Source organism: Dermacentor andersoni, chromosome 6 (genome assembly GCF_023375885.2).
Source record: "Dermacentor andersoni chromosome 6, qqDerAnde1_hic_scaffold, whole genome shotgun sequence".
Classification (NCBI taxonomy): Eukaryota; Metazoa; Arthropoda; class Arachnida; order Ixodida; family Ixodidae; genus Dermacentor; species Dermacentor andersoni.
The window spans coordinates 18,220,372-18,234,606 of record NC_092819.1 but is presented as its reverse complement, the minus strand read 5'-3'; the positions used below and the strand labels follow the sequence as shown (position 1 = coordinate 18,234,606).

At 45.5% G+C, this 14,235-nt stretch overlaps 1 protein-coding gene across 2 annotated transcripts in view; it reads right to left on the bottom strand.

Annotated features, from left to right (window-relative positions):
• The window catches only part of LOC126521295 (uncharacterized), a 42,305-nt gene that overhangs the window by 26,653 nt on the left and 1,417 nt on the right, over positions 1-14,235 (bottom strand). For both annotated transcript variants that reach the window (XM_050169953.3, XM_055065896.2), the window contains exon 2: positions 8,645-9,031. In XM_050169953.3, coding sequence (XP_050025910.1) covers positions 8,645-9,025 — 381 coding nt within the window. In that variant the 5' untranslated portion in view covers positions 9,026-9,031. The remainder of the gene's footprint in view (positions 1-8,644; positions 9,032-14,235) is intronic.

The window sequence follows — 14,235 nt, the reverse complement described above, 5'->3', positions numbered from 1 at the left end:
TCCACCTCTCAAATAGTTCCGCCGCTGTCCTTCTCATAGAAAGGATGTGCTGCAGTACCTAACAGTGTCTCCCATTCGAGTTTTCTTTACCGTTATGGTAATTTGGGCGGGGGAGGATGAGTCCGATAGCAGATGATGATGAGTCTGACGGCAGAGTCTAGGCAGGAAAGGAAAGAAGACGTCAGACGTGCTTTTGTCATGTGCCATGGGGCATGGAATGTTCACTGTTCGGGCTAGGGTTGTGGAAGAGTGAAGCGGGAAGTTGGAGAGCTGGACACAAGGGCCTGTCTCCAGGGCACATTCCTGCGTAGTGGCTGCGCACCCTCATGCGCGCTCGACGGAAAAAGTAGGTCATACTGGCCGCCGAACTTTCCAGCAATAAGTAGAAAAAGCTGATTCAGAGGCGATGGAGGGCGATTAACTTCGCCCGCGCTAGGAGTCGCCCTCTCCCCTTTGATCTCGCGCTCGGCATCGATGGGGCGAAAGAAAAATCGAGAACCTCCCAGAACAGACGATTGCTCCTAGCCAATAGAAAGACGAGACCAGAACGGGAGAAGGAGTGAGTTTGTACGAAGAAGGAGGGAATTTGTACAAGGAACTCTATGTGTATGTGAACGCCTGCTTTGGCACTAGTAACAGACAGATGCGGCCCATGTCTATAAAGGGAAGTTGATCATGGGCAGCGATTCAGCCCCGAGCCGCCGGTTAAGCTTGCATAAGCCCGCCCGCTGAGGAGCTTCCGGGGAATGCACCACTCTCGGCCAGCCACGGACCATCCAAGCAGCGTGCGCCAGTCATCGGGAAGGCCACTGTTGGACACCTGCGGTCGTGTCGGACTGATGAAGCGCCCGATGAACAATTAGCATTCATTCATGCGAAAATGCTCGGTCGGAAGCATCAAAGTGGTGTGTCTAAACAAAAGGCGAAGTTAGAAAGAGAAGTGCATGAAAAGAAGCTACCAAAGATGACAAAGTACCTACTGAATGCAGCTTCTGCGGAGCAGTATGATCGCTCTACCCAGAGTCCGTGTCAAACTCCCAACAGTACCGACTGTGCTTTTGTGGAAGACTTGCCAACTCCATCACCACGGTTTCCTGGCAAGAAGCAAGGTTTTACTCATCTTGGTTGTCTGGATCCTGTGAAAACGGTGCCAACCTCGAGCAATTGACGCTTTCTGAGCAACCAACGCTAACCGAGCCCTGTCCTGTTCCCAGGGTGTCTACCAAGTTGACATTTCCAAATTCCCTGAGTTTTCCAGGTTTTCCCTGGGTGCCTTTGCACAATTCCCGGGTGATGCAGAACTATGTGTTATGTCAAGATGGCCTGAAACCACATCGCCCGATGCTGTCACTCTCTAATAAGCATGTAAAAAAAAATTTAAAAAAAGAACGATTGAATCCAATTTGAATACTAAGGAGTAGTGTTTGTGTTATACAAAAAGAGAATACAAGGGAGAGGTTAAAATATGCACAGCAGATAAAATGCCTTAAAAAAAATTTGCAAATGGAGTCTGACATTCTCAAATACGAATGAAAAGGAGATGCATACAGAAGCAAATATTTTGGAATATGAACTATTTCTATCAACTGATAGCAAGCTCATTGGTATGAGGCCCGAACTTTGACACAATCGAGATTCTCTCTCAACAGCTCGTAAGTCAACCTCAACTGTCCTGACATACTCGCAGCCCGGGCACGACGCCTTAGTGCTGCGTTTCACTGCTTTAAAGAGTTTATTTCGGTTTGGATAAGGGACACCTGCATCTCGGCATCAGCCAACACTGTTTTTTGAGCTCAAGCTCCTTCAAAACGGCGGCAGCACGCTTCCTTTCCCATTCGTTCCTCAATGCGTAGTTCCTTTCTGTTCTTGTCCTGCTTCCGCCACTCGTTCGCCCCACAGAGACAACTTGAAGCATCTTCTTGGTCAGTTGCACAGTCCACGTCTGATTTTTCGAACTCCCTAGGGGCCGCGAAAACGTCCGAAAAATCGGCGAGCGGGAAAAAATAAATGCATGTCATTTACTGCCCCTAGGGACTCAAACCACCATAGGCACAGTCTAAAACGCTCTGAAGGCCTGTAGGTACACGTATTAGGCATATCGGGGCTCGTACTATTACAGGAAATACCGGGTGCACGCGTGTATAATTAAGGAATACCTACTGTGTCCCGTGGCAATAGGCCCTTCCCACGCTTGTTATGCTTCACTGCAATACTTTTGCGTATGCTTCACCAAGCAACATTTCTGTGTCGAGGCGAAGCTAACTTTCGGGAACCGGCATTATGCAACGCACCGTGCTTTCCAAGCTTCAAAGCCAATCGCGAGGACCACAAAGAGTCCGTGCCATTGCTGACAGCAGCGAGTTCCTTCAATAAAAAAAACATGGCACCCAACAGCAAGACGCTTCATAGCGAAGCAGTTAGGCTTAACGTTGCCGCAGTAGTGGCTACGGCTGCCAGCGGATCTGTGTGCGAGAGCGCCGGTTCGAGGCGGCGAGGTAATCAAATGGCAGCATTGGTGGCTTTGATGAATGCCGTTTCGGATCTGCGGTCACGGCAAAACGTCCGGAAAATCGGACGGCGAAGAGTTCTTGGGTCCGAAAATTTCAGACGTTCTGATACATTTACTCTATGGGATACGTGGTGGCGGTGCCGTGAAGCCCTCCGAATTATCGGGAATCCGGGACGTCAGTCGTTGACTACACTGGCAACTCCTCCAGCCGACGACAGGGCGTCAAAGACGATTCATTACGATTCCTGTCTATACTCGAGCCAGCATTACCTCGATTTTCGACCCTTTCAATAAAATTACAGCTAATTTTCCCTGATAGAGGCACAAATTCCCAGTTTTCCCCGAGTTTTTCCAGCCTACTCAAAATCCTTGAGAATTCCTGGTTTTCCCGGTTGGTAGACACCCTGTGTTCCTGAGTCAGCAACGCCTATGCTACTCGGCCGGGCTCCTCCCCCAGAGCTCCAGGTGTCTGGTCCACCCCGCCCGATTTCTACTAGTGCTGATCAACAGGTGCCAAACCTCCCCGGTGAGCCTCCTTGTACTGACAAGTGCCAGGAAACAACACTCCAAGAACCAACTCACTTGTTTCTTGTTAATTTGGCTTCAAATAATCATGTTCCCACCCACAAAGTGTGCCCCGAGAGGACGAAGGAGGCGGCTCCTCGTTGCGGCAACAGAGAAGTACAGACACCCCCGCAGCACGAGGTACGTGGAGAGATTCTCCGAAGTGACCCTGCTAAGTGGCCGGACGTTATTACTGACAGCTTTCGGAGGGTATGCCTTGAGAAAGGGCCATTTTATTTTCAAAATAAGCAGAAAATTTTCAGGCTTCTGAAAGGCAATACAAAACTCTGAAACGCTATATGTCACCTCATCTTTTCATGCGAAAGGCTGTAAATGGGGAGGCGTAGGAGCGACACTGGTTAATGCACTCGGAGTCCAAAGATTCCGTTTACTGTTTCATGTGCAAACTATTTTCAATTTCAAGCAACCTGAGTGCTTTCACCACGCACGGCTTTTCTGATTGGAAAAGAGCAGTAGAAAAGGTTTGTGCACATGAAAATAGCGTAGAGCACCGGAACTACGTGGCAACATGGCTCGCCCGCTCTAACTCGAGCAGCACAATTGACAAGGAGCTGGTTAAGCATCTCGTCACTCAGACCGCTTACTGGACAGAGGTGTTGAAGCGCGTAGTAGTTGTAGTTAAGCTTCCAGCTGAGCGCAACCTAGCGTTTAGGGGCAGTAAGATTTTTGGTTCACCGAGAAATGGCAATTATATAGCAGCGCTTGAGGCCATTGCCAAGTTTGATCCCTTTCTGGAGGAGCAGACCAAATGCTACAGGAACAAAGGAAAAGGTCACCCACCGTATCTGTTAAAAACCATTTGTGATGAATTTATCGAGCATATGGCAAAGGCTGTCAAGGAACGTCTCATTGACGAAGTGAAACACGCAAAATGCTTCTCTTTAATTGTTGATTCGACTCCAGACCTTACTCACGTTAATCAGCTGTCAGTTGTTTTACGATACTATTTAAATGGGAAACTGTACGAATGCTTTTTTGGATTTGTTCCAATATAATCGCATACCGGCTTGTAGCTTTTCGATACCGTGATGTCCCTCTTGACGACCAATGGCATCTCAACTGATGACTGTAGAGGCCAAGCTTATGATAATGCGACTAATATGTCAGGAAAATACAGGGACTGCAAGCTCAAATCAAACACCTGAACGAATTGGCAGTCTACGTCCCGTGTGCTGGTCATTCACTGAACTTAGTTGGCGCGTGTAGCGTTGAAAGTTGCCTTGAGGCAGTCAAATTTTTCACTGTAATTCAGAGACTGTATGTGTTCTTTGCTGCCTCACCTGCAGCATCGCACGTGAAATGTGAAGGTTGTGTGTTCGGTTCCCACCTGCGGCAAGTTGTTTTTTCATCCACTTTAATTTCGATTAATGTATCGTTTCTTTACTTCATTTATTAAGCACAAGTAATTTCCCCTATGTTGTCCTTGGTGTCAGCGTTTGTTAGCTTCTCATGATATGACTAATAAAAATTGGGCTCCTCGGTTAACACCCTTTCTTCTCATCTAAGTGATGGAGGTATCTTTTGGACAGCATGGGTGGAACTGGTCAGCAGCTTGTTTTGAAAAGTCTCTCTGAGACCAGGTGGTCAAGACATGCTGTATCATGTAAGGCCATTCTGAAAAATTTCAATGCAGTCTTGTCTTGCCTCTAAGCTATATCAAACAACGAGGAAGGAAATGGTGACACTAGGAATGAAGCGCACTCTCTCCAAGAAAATGACAATACTAGAGACTCCATTCATGGCGATTTTCTGGAGTGAAATCTTGGAGCGCTTTGACAAAACGAGCATAGCACTTCAGAAACCAGGCTGAGACATTTCAACTGCTGTAGACCTGCTGAACTCTCTAGAAGGCTTTGTTAATTCTTTGCGACCTCTCCTTGATACCTCCGAAGAGAGAACACAAACGCTAATTACCAATCAATGTTATCAGGATAAGGGCAAACGCATCGTTTTGAGTAAGCACCCGGACGGAAAAAGCGATAGTGCGCTACAAGGTAGAAAAAAGTTTATCGTAGAGACCTACAATGTTGTACTTGACAGTCTAGGCTCTGCTTTGTGAGTGCGAAAGGCTGCCTGCACTGAACTCTGCGAAAGGTTCAGATTCTTAAAATTGCTGACAGAAGTTGGGAGCGAGGCCTCTCTGGCACAGCAAGCTGAGAAGTTGGTGAAAACCTACAAAAATGATTTGGAACCAGCATTTTCTGCTGAAATCGTTCAGTTTGCTAACTTTCTGCACAACCCTTGCCAGGACACAAGTCCCCTGGGAATAATGAAGTTGCTGCACGAAAGAAAGTTTACTGATGTGTTTCCGAACCTTTCTATTGCTTTGCGAATGTACTTAAGCATACCCGTGGCAAACTGTGAGACTGAACGATCGTTTTCCAAGTTGTCGCTGATAAAAAATCACCTTCGTTCGAGCCTCCTTGACGACAAGGTGAACTCACTTGCTATCATGTCCATTGAAAGTGACCTCCTCCGCGATCTATCCTTCGAACAAACTATATCTGATTTCGCCAAAGCGAAGGTGTGAAAGATGCCATTATAAAAGAGGACTGTTTGTGCTCTACATGAATAGTTCCAATAAGTTCGTTGTGTCGCCTCCCAGCCTCCACGTTGCGAATGAAACGCTGAGCAGTGTAATTTAAAGGGACACTAAAGTGAAAAATTATTTCTTCTGCATCAGTAAATTACCGTTCTACAACACCAAAAGCACCACTCTTACAACGATAAGACGTTTGGTAAGCCAGAAAAAGCGCAAGAACGAAATACGGGTGGCGACGCCTACTTAAGTTCCCGCATCTGGGGGCTGTGACGTCTTGGATTTTGATGGCATCTTCTAGGGCCTACTAATTATATATAGCGGTACAGATTGACAACATTGTGTTCTAAAGGAACCAAATATTAAACATGGCAAGTTTCGGGAGCCTTTATTCAGCCAACGCGGCCCAAATGCGAAAACATACTTTGGAATCCCTGACGTCATGCTGATGTATCGGCGCGAAATTCAAATACTGATACTTGGACCTTCACTTTCTCATCTAATAATCAAACTATATTTTTTAAATGACTGCCTGCAGGGTTCTCCAATACTTCATTAGTCTAAACTGATTTACTGTTTCGCTTTAGTGTCTCTTTCAGATATGCAAATCTTCGTTGTTCGTCTCTTGTTTGTTCTTGTGATATTTAGCATGCTTATAAAGAACTATTTTTTTTTTGATAGTGCCACGTTTATTTGGTGTCCTTGCTTGTCTTACCTTTACCGAAAATATTTTCAAATAATGTTTTGTAGTTACAGTTGGTAATTTTCATCTTTATTCTAGCGCATTTTTATGGTGTTTGTATTGCCTTAAGTATTGTATATATCTATTGCATATTTATAGAGTAACGTGTATAACGATTACTGCAGTCTGATGCTTGAATTTTAATAAAGAATGTTTTGGATACAACCATGCGTCTCCTCACGGGATTAAACTTAGTGATGCAAACAAAGCCTAGCTTCAGAAGGATCGACATCTGAGCTGTGTTGTCTTTTCTACGTTCTTGTTCGTCTTGAGTGGACTAAACTTTTCCTTGAAGCCTAGCTTTTGCTGAAAACAGAATGCAGATTAATCACAAAGTGAACATATGTGTTGGTGTTTACAACAGCACGCATTTCAAGCAAGTTTTGTTGTTTTCCTTACAATAATAACAATAATAATAATCCCGTTGATTGCACTTCATTCTTTTTAATTTGGTGGAATTAACATGAAACACGGCATGTTTCCAACAGCGTAGCAGGCGACGAGGGGGAGGGGGAGGAGTCAGTATAGGGAAAAGGGGCCTGCATGCGCATTAGCCCAGGGCCCCCATTTTTCTTAATCCGGCCCTGCCGCCAGGCCGTGCAACTTACTGGTTTTTGAGACTTTCTTTGACAATTTAAAATTATAATTCCTACTTTAATCCTTAACAGCATGATGGATCCTATCACTATAAATCATGGTCACTTCATTTCCATCAACGTCTCGCAACACATTCTGGTCAGATGTTAGTCCCTTTAAAGCTGAATGGCTGTAACATTCTGTCGGGCATTTTTTGAGTGTAGGGCTTTAAAATGGAGCACGACTGCTATGGTGTGAACCAACTAGTAGCAAAACAACAAAAGTAGTGTAGTGGTTTGGTCTGCCGTTGTCTAGCTCCACGATGGCAATGGTAGTTTAAACATGCCTGCTTGTTGGTGGTTGTGGGCATATCTGTTTCCAAAATAAGGAGTTTTCAAGGAGGGGCATTTGAGGGTAAAGGCAGGCTCTGTTACATCCCAAAACGGCCTTGTGCATTCTTTGGGCGCTCCCAACAAGGCAGCCCCTTCATGAGCATCCGCCTAGAGGGCGAGGGCACCCAACACTGACTGTAACATGCAAACAAAGAAGCTCGCTTCGAGGCGACAACTGCCGCCATCCGTGGAAGCGGTAACGACCACGAAGGCCAGCCTCAGGAGTCACAAGCTGACAGTCACAAGCTGACCATCACGGAGAGCAAGGAAGCAGTGTCGATGACTTTCGTGGAAGGATCGTGAATCCGTTTCCCGGTTGCCTCATCGTTGCTTCAAAGGCTGGACATCAGAGGCGGAGTTCAGCATGGTGGTGCAACCATAGGTGGGATTTTTGAACAGTTCCATCATTATGATTGGCCAAGACACAGTCGTCAGATTCCCTCGCACAATTACCTAGCGAAAATGATTGTTTGAAAAGCAAGCACCTTTGGTGCTGACATGTGCGCTGACTTGTGTGCTCAGAGGTGTAGTGTGCTCCCATATCTGGAGCCAGTTTTCCTTTCCCTAAACCTCCTGATCTCATCTCCACACCAACAGGCACCTCTCGGCAATAGATACGCACAAAGGAGTGGTTCCACTCAGCCAGCTTAGTGGGACATCCTGGTATAGCGCAGACCAGCTATCGTGTTTTAGGTGCCCCAGTGGCATAAGCGAGCAACCCTCTGAGTGGCATCCGAGTCATAAACAGGAACCCCGGAACCGGGTCACAACAACTCAAAAGTACAATTATGAGTGCACAAGCCAAATGCCAACTAGGGCAAATCCATTTGGTCCCACAATACAACTTCCAAATCTACACAAGGATGGCCCTGTGTGAGTGCCTGTACAATCACACATTGGTATAACATGCTTAGATCAAAGTAAGTCTAAATTGTTTCTAACGTCAGCATTTAAGAAACAGTACTAACTGCCCAGTTTCAATTCTTGCAACCACTACATGCCCACTAAAGTTACTAATTAACCAGTTACCTCCCGTAGATCAAGGCACGTACACACATTTTGCTCACCATTTATATGTTACTTTCTGATATTGAGCATTTGGTTATAGCGAAGCTCACTATAGCGAGGTTTAACTATATTAGCTAACAATCAGATATCAGATATAATGAAAGTTTCTCATGTTGGATGCCACTTAATGGGGTTCGACTATTATGACATAGCATTCTACACTACTGATGCTCTTTCCAACAGCAGTCGCTAGAGGCACAAGATTAAGCAATGGTGCAGAGAAGGTCTCTAACCGTGTACTTGGTGAAGACGCTGGTAGTGTAGAGCAAATTATTGACGAGGATCTTGAAAAGCCGACGAGTGCGTTTGGGCTTTGGATTGGTAAGGTCCTGCAGACCCACGTCGTTGACACCCAGAAGCCCAAAGACTGTTTGCATCAGCTTCAGGTAATGGGACAGAGACACCGAGCCCTCGATGTGCATGGCTTCACTGGGCAGTATAGAGCAAGGCACTTCCAGAGCCACCTCATTCAAGCCAAATGTTTCAAAGGCTCCACGTAGCACACGGGTCACCACGGCTGTAGTAGGGGCCTCCAGTTCTTGGCGGGTGATACAAATGTTGAAACACTGCTGCAGCATCGTCTCAAGGTCATCAGGATTACTTGCCTTGGCCATGCTGATCTGCTTATAAACGAGCAAAATTGATTGCAGATCAGTAACAAACAATAACATGATGTAGAAGTTGCACAGAAGGTAATGTCATGCAAAAAATTTGTCAGGGCAGCCTCCTCCGGGCACATGTACACAAATGAGCAAAGTATACAGACGATGGATTCTGCAATGAAACTGATTATTAATTGCACACTTCAATGCAGTTAAAACTTGACACTGCAACATTTCCAGTGTAGTAGTCAATTTCAAGATGTGTGTCTCAATTACAAATACATTACTTTCAGTGATGCTGTGGTACATGTACTTTTGCTCATGGGTGTGCAAGGTACATGATGAGAAATAGGCAGGTTATTAATCACATTACCAAAACTCATCAATAAATACATGCAGCAACAAGACAGCATGCAATGATTAAAATAGCAGAAATGGAAAACTATACAACACAATATAAGTATACAGCAGAATTAGAGCATGGTAAAGAAATGGAAGATAATATTGAGTGCAGGTATAACGAACAATATTTTCTGTACAATATCTTCATAATATTGCCGGGCAACAGAAGCATGTGCAAATAGGCATGTGCTAGATTATATAGAAATGGACCTAGCAAACGATAATGCATATGCTTGAGCTGCACTGGAAGACTGATTGGCTGACAGAGCTGAATGTCTTAAAGGGGCCATGAAACACTTCTTGAAAATAGTAAGAAAACGATGGCAAGATATTAATGATGCTCCTGTGAACATGCGAGCCAAATATTGTTGCACTGTATGCAGCAAGGAATTGACAATCTTGCATCAAAAGCAGTGAAAAATCGCTAGCTCGTGCTTCTGCAATGTTGTCATGCAATGTCATTACAAGCAGCTGGACCCACAATAGCTATTGGCTGATTTCGTGATCACCAAGAACATTTTCAGTAATACAATTTTTGCTCATTTGAGTTAAATAAATGAAAAATACATGTCTTCAATCTTAACATCTTTGCAGTGGCGGTCTAAACACGACAGTTGCACATTGCTATGTCTGCTGCGAGTGGTATCCGAGAGGAAAAGCGTAGATACTGTGGCTGCCACGAGCCATCTTGTGTTCAACCTTTGAGTAGGGCCAGCGGATCATTGCTCCCTTGTGCCTCCTTGCTGTCTCCCCTGTGTAGCTTCCAGCGCGCTAGCGGAAATGAAAGGACACGGAAAGCAACCTAATCGGTCCAATAACTACACCTAACTTCACTTGTACTTGAAGTAGTCGAAAAAATTTTGTGGCAGGAGATTCATGAGGCAACGTAATCTTATAGTGATGTTACTCTACAATTCGTTAGAAAGGTGTGTCACGGTCCCTGGAAAGGAACACAGACTACATGAGATGCCATAGGTTCCAGAATAATTTTCACCACCTGTGCGGTACACAGGTGGTGCTAAAGACAAAAACAGCGCAAGAAAAAGGTCAAGGAAGAGACAAACAACGCTGCCTTCTAACCGAAAATTTATTTTGCACGAAGCAAAATATACCGTATTTATTCGAATCTAGGCCGATAGTTCTTTTTCAAATAATCATATTCCATACTCTAGGGTCGGCTTAGATTCGAGGATTCTAAAGAATGTGCCAGTTTTTCATTGAAACTGCTAAATATGGTGCATAGCTAGCGCCATCTAGAAAAGTCAGTATCGCAGCCGCTACTAGCCATGCCAGTAGCCAACCGTACACAAGCGAGGTCGCCATTTCGATCTGTGTCGTGTCGGCCGTATCGGTGTGCGGCGTGGTGTTATCGCAATGGCACCAAGCAGGAGATGCCACTGCAGTGACGCTTTCAAGCGAAAAGTTGTGATAGCCGCAGAGGCATCGTCGAACCTTCAAGGCGGGCGGGACTTCGGCGTCCATGAGAAAGACGTCTGTCATTGGAGGGGACAGCGACAACAGCTTTGTTCATGCCCCGCAACGAGAATGGCATTTAGCGGACGAAAGAAAGGCCGTCACCACGAAGTGGACAGTTTTGGCTGACTTTGTTCGGTCGCAGAGAGCAGCTGCCCTTCCAGTGACAACAGAAGTGCTCCAAGCGAAAGCTAGGGAACTTTCGAGGGAGCGAGGCCTAATGCCAAAGGATTTCAAAGCCAGCCGGGGCTGGCTTCAGAAATTCATGAAGCGCTTCGGCTTCAGCCTCCAACGTCACACTTCAATCACCCAGAAGCTGCCAAGCGATTTCGAAGAAAAGCTGATAGCTTTTCAGTGCTACGTGCTGCGAAAGAGAGAAGCAGCAGGCTACAACGTTGGGCAAATCGGCAACGTTGACCAGACGGCTGTGTATTTTTATATGCCAGTGGTGTACACCGTGAATGAAAAGGGTGCCAAGGAAATGAAGGTGCGCTCTGCGAGCTACGAGAAGCAGCGCGCAACTGTGATGCTGTGCTGCACAGCTGATGGACATAAACTCCCTCCTTATATGATATTTAAAAGGAAGACACTGCCTGCTCGAGAAACTTTCCTAAGAAATGTCATTGTGCGGGCAAATAAGAATGGTTCGATGACGGGTGCGATGGTGGAAGAGTGGGTTAAGATTGTGTGGTGACAGCATGCAGGAGCCTTTTTGACAAAGAACTCGCTGCTTCTCGTCCATTCTTACTGTGGGCACTTGATTGACAACGTGAAGGCTGCGCTCGCCTTAGCGAACAGGGACCTCACTGTCATACCAGGCGGCATGACGGGCCAGTTGCAGCCACTTGATGTCTGCATCAACAAACCTTTCAAGGATCGTCTGTGGAAATATTACACGGACTGGTTGACTGATGAAGACCACATGCTAACGCCAACGGGCCACATCAGACGTGCATCGCTATCGCAGCTGGCGGGCTGGGTAGCTGCAGCGTGGGACGACATCCCAGGTACTTTGATCATGCGCGCCTTTAGAAAGTGCAGCATAACTAATACGCCTGACGGTACCGAAGATAGTGCACTGTTTGAAGATGACAGTGACAAGGAACACAGCGACGAGTCTAGCAGCGACGCCGACATTGAATGAGCTCTGAACGTTCGGATTCAATAAATGCTGTTTGCAGTTTGTGAACGCTGTCCTCGCTTTTTTGTTCGGCCTACCTTCCAGGTAATATAATATATATATATATATATTTTTTGGCTTTGGACTTTAGGGGGTCGGCTTAGAATCGAGGTCGGCCTAGATTCGAGTAAATACGGTATTTTGAATGTGCGTAGACTGTGGTGTTGTAGAGCAGCAAATGAGAAATGCTTCGCAGATTATCTGCAGCCTCTACATGATACCTCCGCAAAATCGGGCGCGTTTTCATTTTCGCATCTGTTGCCAGTACTCCAGTCCTACAATATCCTTCCCACATACAATTAAACGAACTTAAAAGCAACAACTTATGTTGCATACCTTTGCACAATTTGAGCCGCCAAGGACCATATAAGTTTGCTAGCAGGCACGTCTTAAAATGGAATGGATGGTGAAAGTATGCAGACTGGGAAGCCTGCGATGCCGCCGACAGAGGTTTGCAGTGCTGAATTCGTAGCTGAAGATTTCAAGAGCGGCATTGGGGAGCAAAAATGCCATTGTTGGAATTCTTCCCGAAAATTAACATACTGCATTCACTGTGTTGTGGCCACTATGTGAACGAGGCACTGGCATAGCCAGAGGGGGGCTATGCCACTGCCATCGCTGTTGACCACGTATATTGTGTATCATTTGTTCATCCTTTTCTGGGGTCCGCTTTCAAGCGGTAACAACTTGATGTTATCGTTCAGTGCACTCACTTGCATTGCAACTTTCTCAAATATTATTGTTGATTCCATTTGTTGCCTACGTTGTCGCCAAATCTTGTGTAATCAGACTGTGTGCGTGACGCAAATAGTGTAATTTTTGTAAGGCAAGCGGGCACCAGCCATTATGCTGGACCCTTCCCATGAGTCATGTATAAAAGCCGATGCACTTGACCCACAGATCAGATTTCAAAACAGCAATTAAAATAGCTTCAGTCTGTTTCAGGCAAAGATGTCAAGTTTTCTGTACTGAAAGAACTATCAAAGATTTTGACCAGCGCACATTCTGGAATTTCAGAGGGCATTGGATGATCAAACACATGGAAATACAGATATGTGCTCCTAACTTCGGTGGAAGTTGTTGAACATAGCTTTTCTACATACAAACCAATACTCAGTGAAAAAAAGGTTCAACACAAAACCCAAAAATCTTGAAATGCTACTTGTTTGTTAGTGCTTTCACAACTTTCCTCATGGTGTCTAGTCACACTAAATTCCAGATAAGTCTTCTAACCTATGCAACTTGTCTCATCCCATTTAATCGAGCAAATCAAGCGAGTTTCACAAAACAAGGGTTCAGTGAGCTGTGTTCCTTAAAAAATTGTAATTTATCCTCAGATGCACAGTGGAAGTTCTTATTGAGCCTATACATGCCTAAAGGACGGTATTTGGCCCTTACTTATGCCTTAAATGATGCTTTTAGTGCCTGTTATAGGTGCTTAAAACTTAATGTTCTAGTACCTAAACATCCGGTCTCTAATAATTGTCCAAGTAGGCTAACTCTTCCTATGAGAAACACCAACGGCACGCTCAGATGTTTTTCCTTCACACTGTATAGCGTAGGCCTCAAGAACCTCCGGAGCGCACTGGTCTTAGTGTCCAAATAAAATGCGAGTCCCACCAAACACCGGGCAACATCCACAAGAGCGGCAGTGCAAGGCCAGGTTGCTACTTAGAGCAGACGTCAGGGAGCCTGTGTGTTCTCCGAGGCGGTCACTTAAAGGAACACAAAAGAAAAAAAAAGGTCGAGCTAGAATGACAGTATTCATGTACAAGTCTATCATCGTTTCCTGTATGCCACTATATCAGTTTTTGCTCAGGAAATTGCCGTCAAAGGTCCCACTGCTGCTTCTCAATTTGAAGCACCTGCATCAAAGCGGAAGATTTGGTGTCATCTCCATGTGACCACCCTCTAAGCTGTTATTTGTAGACTCTTTATTAAGCTCTATATACGAAGCATATTGCTTGGTGGGTGTAAGTGTTCAGCTTGCGTGAGTCACTCTGGCTCTGCTTGGGCTCAGGTTACGCCTCATCTGCCAGAGCCAGTAAAGTGGTCAAATGCCATACACTGCCACCTCAGCCGTTGTAAATAGAGAAAAGCAATGCCGTTTGCAGTGGTAGGTTGCGGCCACTCTCTGTGAAAGCTCCACACATTAGGTATCATAGTC